The following is a 17,736-nucleotide window of genomic DNA, read 5'->3' on the forward strand; positions in this document are numbered from 1 at the left end:
TGTGTGTGTGTGTGTGTGTGTGTGTGTGTGTGTGTGTGTGTGTGTGTGAGAGAGAGAGAGAGAGAGAGAGAGAGAGAGATTATGAATATGAATGATAGCGCTTGTAATGGAGAAATGGAGGAGGCAGGGATAGCCCCTTTCTGGTGCAGACAAAGCCCAGGGTGGGCCAGTCCATCTGGGTCATCCCTGCTGCCTATCTCAAGGTTTAGGCAGGGGCAGCCAAGACCCTGGTGACCTGGCTCTCCCTGGGCCGTGGCTCTGTTGGGGTCCTTGGGGTGACTTAGAAACCATGGCCTTACACCCCTGTCTTCCCCACCGCCTCCTCCTTGTCACCTCTGTAGGGAGAAACGGCACAGCTTAGTGGAAAGAGCACAGGCCTAGCAGAAGGAGGATCTGGGTTCTAATCCCGGCTCTGCCACTTGCCGGCTGGGTGATCTTGGGCAAGTCCCTTCGCTTCTCTGGGACTATTTCCTCCTCTGTAGACTGTGAGCACCTTGTGGGACACTGACTGCCTGTCTTTATCTACCCCAGCCCTCAGTACAAGGCTTGGTACATAGTAAGCGCTTAACAAGTACCCCAGTTATTGTTACTGTTATTCCTTCCTTCTCCTTCCCTCTTTCTCTTCTCTCTCTCTCCCACCATCCTTCCCTCCCTCCCTCCCTCTTCTCTTTCCCCCAACCCAGGAACTGTGTGTGGTTAATTAGGCACTGCCCAAGTATCCCCTGCTGGAACTGTTGTTGTTGCTGTGGTGATCATCCAAAGTTGCCCTTCATTGACAGTTAAGGTCACCTATGGGTGCCTGCCTTTGTGGCCCAAGAGACCAGTGCGGCCCCCACAGTCCCAGCCACGCTGGGCACACCTAAAGGTTTTTCCTCGTTGTGTTGTCATGCCGTAGGTTTGCATCACCCGGTGCAGTTTCCTCTTGGGCCTCCTGACTCTCTTTCTGTAGGAATCAATCAATCTACGGTATTTATCGAGTGCTCGCTATATGCAGAGTACTGCGTTAAACACTTTGGGAGAGAATGATATAGCAAATTCAGCAGACACATTCCCTGCCCATAAAGAGCTTAATGTCTAGAGGGCCCATTCGGTTGGCTGCCTCATTGGTAATTAATTAATTAATAATGGCATTTATTAAGCGCTTACTACGTGCAAAGCACTGTTCTAAGCGCTGGGGAGGTTACAAGGTGATCAGGTTGTCCCACGGGGGCTCACAGTCTTCATCCCCATTTGACAGATGAGGTCACTGAGGCCCAGAGAAGTGAAGTGACTTGCCCAAAGTCCCACAGCTGACAAGTGGCGGAGCCGGGATTTGAACCCATGACCTCTGACTCCAAAGCCCGGGCTCTTTTCCACTGAGCCACGCTGCTTCTCTGTATTGGTAGCGAGGCAGCCAGGTGGCTTGGCAGAGTGTCCGTTAATCAATCGTATTTATTGAGAGCTTACTAAGCTTTTGGGAGAGTACACTATAACAATAAACGGACACTTGCCCTGCCCACAACGAGCTTCCCATCTAGAGGGGGAGACAGACATTAATATAAATAAATAAATTGCAGATATGTGCCTAGCGTCACTTTCTCACTCTACAAGGAAGCCCTTGTTCTAAGGGAGACACTCCTTTCTTGATTACCAGAGTCCTCTCAGCCCAGCCCAGCCCAGGTTGCAGTCTCTGTCTACAATGCTCAGAGGAACCATCTGCTGTTGGTTGATCGTTTTGGATTCATTCATTCATTCAATTGTATTTATTGAGCGCTTACTGTGTGCAGAGCACTGTACTAAGCGCTTGGGAAGTCCAGGTTGGCACCATCTAGAGCTGGTCCCTACCCAACAGCGGGCTCACAGTCTAGAAGGGGGAGGCGGACAGCAAAACAAAACATATTAACAAAATAAAATAGAATAAATATGTACAAATAAAATAGAGTAATAAATCTGTAGAAACATATATACAGGTGCTGTGGGGAGGGGAAGGAGGTAAGGCGGGAAGGAGGGGGAGAGGAAGGAAAGTCACACAGATGACAACTGGTGGAGCTGGGATTTGAACCCATCACCCACGTCCTCTGGGTTAGGGATGGACCAATATTCCAAGTGCTAAGCGCTTTGTACAGTAGTATTTCATTTAGAGAAGCAGTATGGCTTAGTGGAAAGAGCATGGGTTTGGGAGCTAGAGGACGTGGGTTCTAATCCTGGCTCCCTCACTTGCCTGCTGGGTGACTCTGGGCAAGTCACTTCACTTCTCTGTGCCTCAGTTACCTCATTTGTAAAATGGGGATTAAGACTGGGAGCCCCACATGGGACAACCTGATTACCTTGTATCTACCCCAGCGCTTAGAATAGTGCTTGATGCTATTGATGCCTATTTGTTTTGTTATGTTGTCTGTCTCCCCCTTCTAGACTGTGAGCCCATTCATTCAGTCATATTTATTGAGCGCTTACTGTGTGCAGAGCACTGTACTAAGCACCTGGGAAGTACAAATCAGCAACAGATAGAGACGGTCCCTACCCAACAACGGGCTAACAGTCTAGTTGTTGGGTAGGGATTCAACGTAGCTCAGTGGAAAGAGCTCAGGCTTTCGAGTCAGAGGTCGTGGGTTCAAATCCCGGCTCTGCCACTTGTCAGCTGTGTGACTTTGGGCAAGTCACTTAACTTCTCTGTGCCTCAGTTCCCTCATCTGGAAAATGAGGATTAAGAGTGTGAGCCCCATGTGGGACAACCCGATCACCTTGTAACCTCCCCAGCTCTTAGAACAGTGCTTTGCACATAGTAAGCGCTTAATAAATGCCATTATTATTATTATTATTGTCTCTGTTGCCAAATTGTACTTTCCCAGCGCTTAGTACAGTGCTCTGCACACAGTAAGTGCTCAATAAATACAATTGAATGAGTGAATGCTTGGCACATAGTAAGCGCTTAACAAATATCATCATTATTATTAAGTGGCGGAGCTGAAATTAGAACCCATGACTTGTATGTATGTACATAAGTGGGGGACAGGCACTGTGTCCAAACTGACTGAGAGCCCGTTGTTGGGTACGGATTGTCTCTATCTGTTGCTGAATTGTACTTTCCAAGTGCCTAGTACAGTGCTCTGCACACAGTAAGTGCTCAATAAGTACAATTGAATGAGTGAATGCTTGGCACATAGTAAGCGCTTAACAAATATCATCATTATTATTAAGTGGCGGAGCTGAAATTAGAACCCATGACTTGTACATATGTACATAAGTGGGGGACAGGCATTGTGTCCACACTGACTGAGAGCCCGTTGTTGGGTACGGATTGTCTCTATCTGTTGCCGAATTGTACTTTCCAAGCACTTAGTACTGTGCTCTGCACACAGTAAGCGCTCAATAAATATGATTGAATGAAAGAATGGTTAACGTATATCTACCGCAGTGCTAAATACAGTGCCTGGCACATAGTAAGCGCTGAACAAATACCATAAAAGACTAGTAATAATAAATAAAATAATCACGGTGGAACGGTAGTCTCCTGTAGACTGTACATTTGTTGTGGGCAGGGAACGTGTCTACCAATTACACTGTGTTGTCCTCTCCCAAGTGCTTCGTACAGCGCTCTGCACACAGTCAGTGCTCAATAAACACCATTGAGGATATTTGTTCATTCATTCAGTCGTATTTATGGAGCGCTTACTGTACACATTCAGTGCTCAATAAACACCATTGATGATATTTGTTCATTCATTCGGTCATATTTATGGAGCGCTTACTGTACACATTCAGTGCTCAATAAACACCATTGATGATATTTGTTCATTCATTCGGTCGTATTTATGGAGCGCTTACTGTACACATTCAGTGCTCAATAAACACCCTTGATGATATTTGTTCATTCATTCAGTCGTATTTATGGAGCGCTTACTGCACACATTCAGTGCTCAATAAACACCCTTGATGATATTTGTTCATTCAGTCGTATTTATGGAGTGCTTACTGTGTGCAGAGCAACTGTACTAAGCGCTTGGGAAGTACAAGTTGGCAACGTATAGAGACGGTCCCTACCCAACAACGGGCTCACAGCCTGGTGCTTACTACGTGTGAAGCATTGGACTAAACTAAGTGCTGGGGTGGAATCTCACCTTGGGTCACCTGGTTCATTGAACCCCAAACTAGCTGTCGTTTGAGAGACGGCTGGGCTTGGTTGAGGTTGAGGTTGGTTTAGAGTGTGAGCCTCTCCTCCTCCCCATCCCCCCCGCCCCACCTCCTTCCCTTCCCCACGGCACCTGTACATATGTTCGTCCAGATTTATTACTCTATTTATCTTACTTCTGCATATTTACTATTCTATTAATTTTGTTAATGGGCACCTAGCTTTATTTGTTCTGATGACTTGGACACCTGTCCACGTGCTTTGTTTTGTTGTCCGTCTCCCCCTCCTAGACTGTGAGCCCGCTGTTGGGTCGGGGCCGACTCTATATGTTGCCAACTTGTACTTCCCAAGCGCTTAGTACAGTGCTCTGCACACGGTAAGCGCTCAATAAATACGATTGATGGGGAGGAGGATGTATTAGACGGTACCTGGATCATAGGCGCCATCTAGCGGCGGAATGGAGCACTGCCGTTGAGCCGGACTTTTCCCGGGCGCTCAAAGCAGGGCGCTCTCCTCTAAGATCATTCATTCCCTACTGTTTATTGCATGTTTACTCTGTACAGGACGCTGAGCTAAACGCTTGGGAGAGAGTAGGCATACTCGATCTTTAATTCTATTTATTTATATTGCCCGTTGTTGGGTAGGGACTATAATAATAATAATAATAATAATAATAATAATAATCATGGCATTTGTTAAGCGCTTACTATGTGCAAAGCACTGTTCTGAGCGCTGGGGAAATACAAGGTGATCAGCTTGTCAATCAATCAATCGTATTTATTGAGCACTTACTATGTGCAGAGCACTGTACTAAGCGCTTGGGAAGTACAAATTGGCAACACATAGAGACAGTCCCTACCCAACAGTGGGCTCACAGTCTAAAAGGGGGAGACGGAGAACAGAACCAAACATACCAACAAAATAAAATTGGATAGAAATGTACAAGTAAATTAAATAAATAAATAAATAAATAAATAAATAGAGTAATAAATATGTACAACCATATATACATATATACAACAGGTGCTATGGGGAAGGGAAGGAGGTAAGATGGGGGATGGAGAGGGGGACGAGGGGGAGAGGGAGGAAGGGGCTCAGTCTGGGAGTCCCACGTGGAGTCCCACGTGGGGCTCCCAGTCTTCATCCCCATTTTACAGATGAGGTAACTGAGGCCCAGAGAAGTTAAGTGACTTGCCCAAGGTCACAAGCAGACAGGTGGCGGAGCCGGGATTCGAACCCATGACCGCCGACTCCAAAGCCCGGGCTCTTTCCACTGAGCCACGCTATATATGTTGCCGACTTGTCCTTCCCAAGCGCCTAGTACAGCGCTCTGCACACAGTAAGCGCTCAATAAATACGGTTGTATGAATGATGCTATTGATGCCTGTTTGCTTGTTTTGAAGTCCGTCTCCCCGCTTCCGTCAGCCCGTTGTGGGCAGGGGTTGTCTCTCTCTATTGCTGAATTGTACTTCCCAAGCGCACAGTAAGCGCTCAATAAATACGACCGAATGAATGAATCCCTGCCACTAGGGTGCTTATAATCCAGTGGGGAAGGCGGATTTTAAAATAAATAACGTATAACATAATAATAACGGCCTGGTACTTGTTAAGCGCTTACGATGAGAAGCAGCGTGGCTCAGTGGAAAGAGCCCGGGCTTTGGAGTCGGACGTCGTGGGTTCGAATGCTGGCTCCACCACAAGTCTGCTGTGTGACCTTGGGCAAGTCACTTAACTTCTCTGAGCCTCAGTTCCCTCATCTGTAAAAAGGGGGATTAAGACTGTGAGCCCCACGTGGGACAACTTGATCACACTGTATCCCCCCCAGTGCTTAGAACAGTGCTTTGCCCATAGTAAGCGCTTAACAAATGCCATCCTCATTATTATTATTATTATTATTATGTGCCAATCACTGTTCTGAGTGCTGCAGTAGAATCAATTTTATCAGGTTGGACACAGTCCCTGTCCCACAAGGGCTCTGGTACTTGTTAAGCGCTAACTATGTGCCAAGCACTGTTCTAAGTGCTGCAGTAGAACCAATTTTATCAGGTTGGACACAGTCCCTGTCCCACAAGGGCTCACAGTCTCCATCCCTCATTTCCAGATGACATCCCTGAGGCCCAGAGAAGTGAAGTGACTTGCCCAAGGTCACAAGCAGACAAGTGGCAGAGCTGGGATTAGAACCCAGGACCTTCTGACTCCCAGGCGCGTGCTTTATTCCCTGTGCCACGCTGCTGCTTCTCTAGAGGAGCAAAGACTGAGGGTTGTGTTATGATGAGAGAGAAGTGAGCTTAGGTAGGGTGAGAGGTTTTAATGTGTGCCTTGAAGCCGACGCTGAAAAGTATCTACTTTTTCTTTTCTTTTTTCTTTTCTTTTCTTTTCTTTTCTTTTCTTTTCTTTTCTTTTCTTTTCTTTTCTTTTCTTTTCTTTTTTCTTTTCTTTTCCTTTCCTTTCCTTTCCTTTCCTTTCTCTTCCCTTCCCTTCCCTTCCCTTCCCTTCCCTTCCCTTCCCTTCCCCTTCCCCTTCCCCTTCCCCTTCTCCTTCTCCTTCTCCTTTCTTTTGTTTTCTTTTCTACTAGTCTTTTGTGGTGGAGAGGAATGGGCAGCCAGTGGAGGTGTTTGAGGAGTGGGGAGATGTAGCCTTTAGAGAACCATCACGGCTCAGTGGAAAGAGCCTGGACTTGGGGTCAGAGGTCATGGGTTCAAATCCCGGCTCCGCCACTTATCAGCTGTGTGACTTTGGGCAAGTCACTTCACTTCTCTATGCCTCAGTTACCTCATCTGTAAAATGGGGATTAAGACTGTGAGCCCCACGTGGGACAACCTGATCACCTTGTATCCTCCCCAGCGCTTAGAACAGTGCTTTGCACATAGTAAGCGCTTAACAAATGCCATTATTATTATTATTATTCTGTGCCCTGCGGGTCACTTGGCCCCAGACATGATCTGGAGGTGGTCTGGCCTCTTGTACCGCCCTAGAGAGGAGGGGGCTCGGGGAAAGAGCACTTCAGCTCCCTTGATAATAATAATAATAATAATAATAATAATAATAATAATAATAATAATAACGGTATTTGTTAAGTGCTTACTATGTGCAAAGCACTGTTCTAAGCGCTGGGGGGTATACAGGGTGATCAGGTTGTCCCACGTGGGGCTCACAGTCTTAATCCCCATTTTACAGACGAGGTAACTGAGGCACAGAGAAGTTAAGTGCCTTGCCCAAGGTGACCCAGCTGACAAGTGGCGGAGTCGGGATTCGAACCCATGACCTCTGACTCCTAAGCCTGTGCTCTTTCCACTGAGCCACCCTGCACTTCCTGGACCCACCTATTCACTCGAATTTTTCCCCCCTGACATTTATCCCACCCCCAGCCCCATAGCACTAATGTACATATCGTTATCCTCTGCTGTTTCCCCTAACCATTATTTATTTAAATGTCTGTCTCCCCATCTAATCTGTAACTCCTTGTGGGTAGAAATCATGTCTACCAACTGTTTTTTTTTAATGGTATTTGTGAAGCACTTACTATGTGCCAGGCACTGTACTAAGCACTGGGCTAGATAGATACAAGTTAATCCGATTGGACACAGTCCAGTGTCTCACATGGGGCTCGCAGTCTTAATCCCCGTTTTACAGACGAGGTAACTGAGGCACCGAGAAGTTAAGTGACTTGCCCAAGGGCAGTCGGCAGATCTGGAATTAGAACCCAGCTCTTTCTGACTCCCAGGCTTGTGCTTTATCCACTAGGGCCAAGCTGTTTCTCACTCTGCAGTACTTAGTACCACTCTGTTGTATTGTACTCTCCCAAGCCCTTAGTACAGTGCTCTGCGTACAGTTAGTGCTCAGTAAGTACCACTGACTGATTGGACGGTGGCATATGGTGAGCTCTCAGGAGCCCCCCTCCCCCCCACACCATGCACCAGGAAATCATACTAATAATAACGATGGTATTTGTTAGGCGCTTAACTATGTGCCAGGCACTGTACTAAGCACTGGGGACTGGGGTTGATACAGGTAAATAATAATAATAATAATAATAATGGCATTTATTAAGCGCTTACTATGGCAAAGCACTGTTCTAAGCACTGGGGAGCTTACAAGGTGATCAGGTTGTCCCACGGGGAGCACACAGTCTTCATCCCCATTTTACAGATGAGGGAACTGAGGCCCAGAGAAGTGAAGTGACTTGCCCAGAGTCACACAGCTGACAATTGGCAGAGCTGGGATTTGAACCCATGACCTCTGACTCCAACTGAGCCACGCTGCTTCTTGCAATTAATAATGTTGGCATTCGTTAAGCGCTTACTATGTGCAAAGCACTGTTCTAAGCTCTGGGGGGGGGGATACAGAGTGATCAGGGTGTCCCGTGTGGGGCTCACAGTCTTAATCCCCATTTCACAGATGAGGTCACTGAGGCTCAGAGAAGTTAAGTGACTTGCCCAAGGTCACACAGCAGACATGTGGCAGAGCCAGGATTCGAACCCGTGACCTCTGACTCCAAAGCCCGGGCTCTTTCCACTGAGCCACGAGCCCACTGTCTCTGGTTAGACACAGTCCCCGTCCCATGTGGGGCTCACAATCTCCATCCCCATTTAACAGATGAGTGGCTGAGGCCCAGAGAAGTGAAGTGACTAGCCCAGGGTCACACAGCAGACAAGTGGCCAAGGCAGGATTAGAACCCATGACCTTCTGATTCCCAGGCCTGTGCTGTATCCATTACATCGTGCTGCCTCTCGAATGGGCCGAGGGGGGAGAGGGGAGTGTCTGTGCTGGTTTCCAGTGTGACTCACTGCCTAGTGCCATGGGCTTGGGAGTCAGAGGATGTGGGTTCTAATCCCGGCTCCACCACTTGTCTGCTGTGTGACATTGGGCGAGTCACTTAAACTTCTCTATTACTCTATTTATTTTACTTGTACATATCTATTCTATTTATTTTATTTTGTTAATATGTTTGGTTTTGTTGTCTGTCTCCCGCTTCTAGACCGTGAGCCCACTGTTGGGTAGGGACCATCTCTATATGTTGCCAGCTTGTACTTCCCAAGCGCTTAGTACAGTGCTCTGCACACAGTAAGTGCTCAATAAATACGATTGATTGATTGATTCTCTGGGCCTCAGTTTCCTCATCTGTAAAATGGGGATTACTGTGAGCCCCACATGGGACAACCTGATTCCTTTATCTACCCCAGGGCCTAGAACAGTGCTCGTCCCATAGTAAGCGCTTAACAAATACCATAATTATAATTCATTCAATCATATTTATTGAGCGCTTACTGTGTGCAGAGCACTGTACTAAGTGCTTGGGAAGTCCAATCATCACTTCACTTCTCTGTGCCTCAGTTTTCTCATCTGTAAAATAGGGATGAGCCCCTTGCGTGACAGGGGCTGTGTCTAACCTGATTAGCTTGTATCTACCCCAGCACTTAGTTCAGTGCCTGGCACATACCAAGCACTTAAATACCATTAAAAAAAAAACAACAACCAAAAACAAAAACAAACCCCAAATTGTACCCTGTCATCCAGAAAGGTGTGGCGCTTTGAGCCAAAGCTTCATATATGCTCTGCACATAGTAATAATTATGGTACTTGCTGAGTGCTTACTGTGTGCTCTGCACACAGTAAGCGCTCAATAAATACGATTGATTGATTGATTGAAATGATAGCAATCATATAGATGGAGTTCAATATTCCTCATTATGATAATTTCCTTTAAAGCAATTAATAATTGTTAGTAAAGATATTATGTTTTCTTCATTTCTACATCTGACTCTCCCAGTAGCATGCAAATTACTTATGGGTAGGGTTTCATATATCTGTTGTAATATTGCAAAAGCAGAATGAATAATAAATATCTTTATTATTCTTATTACTACTTCTTATGAGATTAGCTATTGTAGCTTCAGTGAATCTTAATTCCTAATTTCTCAGACGCAATATGTCATGAGGTAATAGTTTTGAAATGATAGCAAGCATATAGACTGTGAGCCCGCCTTCTAGACTGCGAGCCCGCTGTTGGGTAGGGACTGTCTCTATGTGTTGCCGACTTGTACTTCCCAAGCGCTTAGTACAGTGCTCTGCACACAGTAAGCGCTCAATAAATACGATTGATTGATTGATATGTGCCAAGCACCGTTCTAAGCACTGGGGTAGATACTAGCTAATCAGGAGTCCCTGTCCCACATAGGGCTCAGTCTTAAAATGAGGTGACTGAGGCACAGAGAAGTGACTTGCTCAAGGCCACACAGCAGACAAGTAGCGGAGTCAGAATTAGAACCCAGGTCTGTGCTCTATCTAAGCCCTACCGCTCAATAAATAGCACTGGGATGATATGGAGAAGCAGAAGCCAAAGAAGACTAACAGTGCCAGGCCCTGCGACCACCAAATAATAATAATGATGGTATTTGTTGAGCGCTTACTCTGTGCAGAGCACTGATTACCCCTCGGCTGGGACTGCCCGAGGCTCTGGGCCTCGGTGGCCCCCTTGACCGATGATCAGGGAGGCCCCTAAACTGTACTGAACGCCAGGTGGGTGGGAGGGCAGGCCGGGGCACAGCCCCCAACCCAGAGCTCGACCTGAGCTCAGCCCACAACCCAGAGCGGCCAAGGGCGAGCTGGAGTGCCCGGTGACATCAATGCCAGCCGCCAACCACGAGCTGGCCCGGCCCGGGCGGCGGGAAGGAAGAAGGAAGTTGAGGAGGGAGGGAGGGAGAGATGGTGCCCCCCTGCCTGAGCAGCGAGGCCTCCCGCTGAACCCACCTCACTCCCACAGGTCGTCTGGAGGAAGCTGGGCGATGCGGCGAGCTCCAAACCCTCGATCCGCCAGCACCTGTCGGGCAACCAGTTTAAGGGGCCGCTGTGAGGACGTCGCTCTGAGGACTGACCGGGTGTGACCTCTCAGGGTCCCGGAGGGGGCCGCGGGGGGAAGCCGGCTTCCCTCTCACCGCCGGCTGGACACCGTGGGACCCCGCTACGGACGTTGCTCAGACGGACCGCCCTCCGACAACCTCAGGGCAGGAACCCGCCTACTGCCCAGCGCGCCGAGGGGCAGAGGGGCAGGGGGAGCAGACCGGGGACATGGCCTGGCCCAGCCTCGGGCCTCCCTCCTGCCTGGATCAACCGTGTGCACCCAAAGCCATCGGAGAGCACCGGGGGCTTTCGCAAAGATGCAAAGCCAGCGGTTAAAACCAGACACGCATGCTCCCATTCCACTGCCATAGTGGACCGGACTCCTCCTCCGAGCTTCCGGATCCCTCCTTTGCCTTTCGGGCTGCCCAAGAGGAAATGCCAGGGAGGATGAGGCCGCGGTAGCGGGTGATGCCCCAGGATCCGCAACCCAGAAGAGGCCTCCTGGGGTCATCTGAGCCATTCCCCGGATTCTGGGCAGGCCTGCTCTTCAAGCAACCCCAGAGAGAGAACTGTAAGACCCTCCTTCCACCTGGCCCCGGGAGCGCCACCCCGTCCCCCACACTTAGGAAATGTGTTTGCCGGTTTTCTCTCTCCTCTTTTCTGGAATGAAATGCTGGGCTGTAGCTCTGGTGTCCCCGAGCTGTGTCCCCGAGCTCCGGGCCAGGTGCCCGAGGACACTGTTCCACGCAGAACCTGTCGCTAAAAGGAAAGGATCTCCCGTCCTGTTCCCGTGGCTGCTGCTACCGGTCATCTCTCTTTACTATGAGATCACCATTCTCTTCCGCTGGGCTTCGTCAGAATTTCTCAAGCAGGTGCCCTCCCTTCTCACCGCTCCTGCCTGGCGACATCAGAGCTCCCACCCCACCCAGATCGATAGCCGCTCGTCTCGGGTGTGCAGAGGCCGGCAGAGCTGACCCAGGCTGCCGTCGGAGCTTTATTTTAAATGAAAGAGGCCAAAAAGAATGGTTTCTCCTCCCCCACCACCACCAGCCGAGCACTTCACACAACAGGTGTGTGTCCTCCACCTGCCAGGTCGCCACTGGTGGCCTCTGGGCTCCTCACGCCCGCTGCCGGTCACCTTCCTTCCTCACACGATCCTTGGCAGGAGCTCTTTCCCTCGGGGGGAAAAGAAATACAAGTCCCTGGGCAAATCAGGTCCTGAGAGGCTCTCCCCGAACTCCTGGGCCTTCTCTTACCTCCCTCTTCGATCTGTTATTCAGACTTCCAGTCAGAACCAACTCAGTCCCCTGAAGCCCTCAAACAGGGGCAGCCAAACCCAGGGCTGCTGGGAGCGGGCCTCTTTTACAGCCTAGCTTCCTCCGAAGCCAAGCCCCTCTGGGAAACGGCTCTGAATCCTCTTAGTGGAAGCCTGGAGGCCTTTCAGCAGAGTAGGAGGGTGGCCTGCCCCCTTACCCAAGCCAGAACCCACAAGGCGCCAGAGAAGGAGGAGGAGGAGCCAGAGGAGAGGCCTCTTCCTGGACAATCACATCGTCCAGCACCCCAATCCTGTTCTCCCTGGCACAGGGGTGGGATCCAGAGGCACGTGACTTCACTGACCTAGGATCGACACTATACTAATGCTAGGCTCTCGCCCCAGCCGCCATCCCTTTCCCAATTTTCCCCTTCGAACCGTACCCTCAGTTTATCCATTGCCGGGAAGAGGGCCAAGCACCTGCCTCCATTTCCGCTGGCCAAGGTGGGGCAGGGATAGCTCCAGAGCAACAGAAGTAGAACAGATCTGGGGAAGCAAGAGGTGCCATGCTGCACAGAAGGAGGCTGCCCCCAGCAGACACCCTGGGGAAAATCTGCAACAGAATTGGCGTTTTTATAACCGAATCGGAATTCTTTTTCTAAAAAGATCATTTGCTAGACTGCAGGGTCCAGCTTTGGGAACAAGATTTTCGGAGAGGCTGCATCTCCTTCACCCTCTAGTGATTTTTTCCTTGGATGACTGATGGTACCTCTTTCCGGTTGCAGGACCCCTGACCTGAAACTGCTCATCCTCGACCCCGTTCGGAGCGCTTAATGGGGGTTGGGGGTGGGGGGATTCACACGGGATGACCGTAGTCTTGGCTGACTGCTTTGGTCATCTGCGAGAGGGGCTGGGAAATGAGGCGTCTGATCCTGGTGGGGTTAGGTTTTGGTGAGGTGCCTGGGGAGAATCTTGCCCCAAGCCTTTCCAACTGCAAGCCTAAATCGGGCCTCCCAGGGAGAAAAAGCACCTGTATTTCAGACATACGGTTTGAGCAGAGCCGGTGGCAACAAGCCTCTTAAATACCTTGGATTGATCGATCAGTCGATTGATTGAAGGACCTCTCTGCTCTCGAGGAAGAATCGCCTTTCTACCGGACGGCTGCAGCTTCACCCCCGAGTTTAAGGTAGCAGTGTGTTTCTAATGGGAAGAAACACCGGACATTTTAATCCCGAACGTATATATTTTAAATCTCCTGGCCTCTGTATTCAGCTCTCTTGGAGCGCAAGCTAGGTGGAAAATGTCTTCCGGGAGGAAAATGGCACTGACCACATTTCGAATGACTCCGGTGCTAGGAAATGGCCTCACACTGTTTTTGCGGATACCCTGAAACAGCCAGCGGTGAAAACTACCTGAAAGATGTTGTCCCAAAGGACGCAGTGGTTCTTAATGGGGAGTAAAGAGAGGGTGGAGCTGGCCACGATTAGGAGGGGAGAACTGGAAATTCAATCCTCCGTCCTCATTTTCAGCTGCTGAACCTTTTGGAACAGCCGGGCTGCACCTTTCACACCCGCATGCTGTTGGACCAGTTCCGCCGTGACTGCTACAAATTGCGGAAGCGTGACTGCCTTCAGGTGACAGATTGCACCTTGAAAATAAAAATAAAAACTGCTGAGCACAACCTTGAAGATGGCACATTTTTATCCAAAAGTTATTAGATACAAATCAGTGTTAACAAAAGAAAAAAAAAGAAAAAAAAAGTGACCTTTCCTCTTTTATGGAACTAGGTGGGTGGGACAGGGAGCACATACTACTGACCTTTTTAAGAAACGGTGCATGGTTGTAAACTGATAAAATTGTATATTTTTCATAATGTGGGGGGAAAGTCTATTTGTGCTGCTTTTGGAAATCAGTCTGAAGTTTATGATTTCTGTAAAACCTGTGATCTTAACAGCTCTGCTCTATTTTCTGTATAATGTGATTTTTTTTCACAAGAACTGGAACAAATCCAATTCCTGCTGTCGTGTGTACATAGCAAACGAACCTTTAGACTTTAGCACGCATTTATACATTTTATTGAACCACTCTGCTTTCGGAGGGAGGAAAACTAGCATTTTGATAATGTGTGGTAAAAACATTGATTTGAAATATTTTAGTAAGATGAAGTAAGAAATACTATTGTGATAGTGTATACTTTCAGTGAAATGAAATAAAGTACCTTCTTTGTAAGTGAGCTGCCGTGGATCCAAACCTTAGATACGTAATTCATTCAGTCGTATTTATTGAGCACTTACTGTGTGCAGAGCACTGTACTAAGCGCTTGTAATGCCCTCATAGGGTAGCTTTTACCAGAGGCACAGAATTGAATTGATTATTGAGAGGCATCATAGCCTAGTACAAAGAGCGTGGGCTGGAAGTCAAATGACCTGGGTTCTAATCCCTGCCCTTGCCACTTGCCTGCTGGGTGTCCTTGGACAACACGTTCCATCTCTCTGGGCCTGTTGCCTCATCTGTAAAATGGGAATTCGGTGTGTTCTTGACTGTGAGTCCCATGTGGAGCCTCATTATCTTGTAGCTATGCTAGCTCTCAGTACAGTGCTTGGCACATAGTAAGGGCTTAAATACCACAATTCGTATTATTAGGGTCAGCCCCCTGCCTCCAGGCAACACACGCTAAGGTGCCCCTCTGCTGGATTTCCCTAAAAGAAATCTCTTGTTTTCATGGATCAATTGCTCCCGTCTTCAATAAGCGATACCCACTGACAGAGATCAAAGAGGAGCAAGGCCAACCCAGGTCGTTCGATCTCAGATTCTATTCCGTTAAAGTCTCCAGTTACCTGGGCGGCACTCTGATCAATGATGCGGTTATTGACAGGGAAATAATAGAAAACCGAATCAAGAAGGCCAGCACGTCTTTCTCGGGGGAGACAGATGAGTGTGGCGTAGGTGAGGTGTCAGGCTGCATTGCAAATTAAAGGTCTCCCGAGCCGTCGTGGTGTCCAACGTCCTCCACATCCTGAGACCCCGATCGCACACGGGTGCCTCATCCAGTACCGTCATCATGTTAAGGCCATACTCAGAATCAAATGGCAAGACAAGATCCCAGACAAGGACGTTCTAGAACGTACCCAGGCCCCTGGCATCGAAACAACGCTCGCCTTTACGCGGCTATGTTAGGTGGCACGTGACAGAAGGCATAACAGCAGGAAATCCAAGCAGCTGCTGTATGGAGAACTGGCATGGGGAAGCCAGATGCAAGGAAGTGTTCTAAGGCCAAGGTGAGGCAAAGCCTCGGTCAATGCATCGCAGCTTTTTTTTTTTCTAATGGCATTTGTTAAGCGCTTACTATGGGCAAAGCACTGTTCTAAGCGCTGGGGAGGATACAAGGTGATTAAGTTGTCCCATGTGTGGCTCACAGTCAATCCCCATTTAACAGATGAGGTAACTGAGGCTCAGAGAAGTTAAGTGACTTGCCCAAGGTCACACAGCAGACATTTGGCGGAGCTGGGACTCGAACCCCTGACCTCTGACTCCAAAGCCCGTGCTCTTTCCACTGAGCCACGCTGCTTCTCCAAGCTGTAAACTAGGAGTCAAGGATTGAGGAGAAGTCTAGTGGGCAGAACACAGGCTTGGGACTGCCAGCTCTGCCACTTGTCTGCTGTGACCCTGGGTAAGTCACTCCTCTTCTTTGTGCCTCGGTTACCTCCTTGAGAAGCTGTGTGGCCTAGCAATAGAGCATGGGCCCGGGAGTTAGAAGGACCTGTGTTTTAATTCCATACCATCACATGTCTGCTGTGTGATCTTGGGCAAACCATTCATTCATTCATCCATTCAATAGTATTTATTGAGCGCTTACTGTGTGCCGAGCACTGTACTAAGCGCTTGGGAAGTACAATCATCACTTCACTTCTCTGTGCCTCAGTTCTCTCATCTGTAAAATAGGGATTAAGACTGAGCCCCTTGCGTGACAGGGGCTGTGCCCAACCTGATCAGCTTGTATCTACCCCAGCATTTAGTTCAGTGCCTGGCACATACGAAGCACTTAAACACCATTAAAAAAAAAACAAAAACCAACCAAAAACAAAAACAAACCCCAAATTGTATCCTGTCATCCAGAAGGGTGTGGCGCTTTGAGCCAAAGCTTCATATATGCTCTGCACATAGTAATAATTATGGTACTTGCTGAGCGCTTACTATGTGCCAAGCACTGTTCTAAGCACTGGGGTAGATACAAGCTAATCAGGAGTCCCTGTCCCACATAAGGCTCAGTCTTAAAATGAGGTAACTGAGGCACAGAGAAGTGACTTGCTCAAGGCCACACAGCAGACAAGCAGCGGAGTCACAATTAGAACCCAGGTCTGATCTCCATCTAAGCCAAGCTGCCCTACCGCTCAATAAATAGCACTGGGATGATACGGAGAAGCAGAAGCCAAAGAAGACTAACAGTGCCAGGCCCTGCAACCACCAAATAATAATAATGATGGTATTTGTTAAGCACTTACTATGTGCAAAGCACTGTTCTAAGCACTAGGGAGGTTACAAGGTGATCAGGTTGTTCCGGGGGGGGCTCACAGTTTTAATCCCCATTTTACAGATGAGGTAACTGAGGCACAGAGAAGTTGCCCAAAGTCACACAGCTGACAGTTGGCAGAGCTGGGATTTGAACCCATGACCTCTGACTCCATAGCCCCTGCTCTTTCCACTGAGCCGCGCTGCTTCACCAAACACCCCACTCCAACAGAGGACAGCTCTTTGTGTGCCTGGTGGAGATCCCACTTTGGCCTTTTCAGTCCCCCACACATTCACAGCTAAAACTTCACTGTCTGCGCTGTCCTCTTCAAAGACAAAAGGACACCCATATAAAGCCACCGGTGTTTAATTTTAAATCCATGACACACATGGGATGCTGCAGTCCAACCTTGGGCTTTCCTGTTGATGAAAACAACCAAGCTCTTGTTCTGCTCAAGGAGAGGGAAGAGTTGCAAGAAGCAGGGAAGATTTCTCCCACCTGTCCCTTTGCATGCATCCTTCGCGCTGCCCTTGAATCAAACTTATCCAATGCTTACCGTGGACCAAGCACCATACTAAGTGCTTGGGAAAGTACCATATAACGGAGTTGGGAGATACATCCCCTGCCCTGAAGCTAACATTTAAGCTGAAATACATCTGGAACTATTGCCCTTAACACATTCGCTATTGCCATGAATACAGTACATCACCCTGATGTGGTCAGTGGATAATTATTATTATAAACAAAGATAACAGTATTGGCTAAGTGCTCAATCTTTGCCAGGCACTGGGGTAGATACAAGTTAGTCACTGTTCCACACGGGACTTACAAAGTAGGATTTATCCCATTTTCCAGACTAGCCAAGAGAAGTGATTTGCTCAAGGTTACATTACAGACACTCGGTAGTCAGGATTAGAACCCAGGTCTACAATATTTCCACTCTACAGCTGTTAAGCATCCCCAAATCTCACCCAAGCACTAGACTGAGCTCCCCTAGCTGACACCATTCACCAGCCCGATCAATCC

At 48.5% G+C, this 17,736-nt stretch overlaps 1 protein-coding gene across 2 annotated transcripts in view; it reads left to right on the forward strand.

Moving 5' to 3' along the window:
• The window catches only part of CCDC85C (coiled-coil domain containing 85C), a 167,760-nt gene extending 153,327 nt beyond the window's left edge, over positions 1-14,433 (forward strand). For both annotated transcript variants that reach the window (XM_038744267.1, XM_038744275.1), the window contains exon 6: positions 10,872-14,433. In XM_038744267.1, coding sequence (XP_038600195.1) covers positions 10,872-10,961 — 90 coding nt within the window. In that variant the 3' untranslated portion in view covers positions 10,962-14,433. The remainder of the gene's footprint in view (positions 1-10,871) is intronic.
• The last annotated feature ends 3,303 nt before the right edge of the window (positions 14,434-17,736 follow it).

Source organism: Tachyglossus aculeatus, chromosome 1 (assembly GCF_015852505.1).
Source record: "Tachyglossus aculeatus isolate mTacAcu1 chromosome 1, mTacAcu1.pri, whole genome shotgun sequence".
NCBI lineage: Eukaryota > Metazoa > Chordata > Mammalia > Monotremata > Tachyglossidae > Tachyglossus > Tachyglossus aculeatus.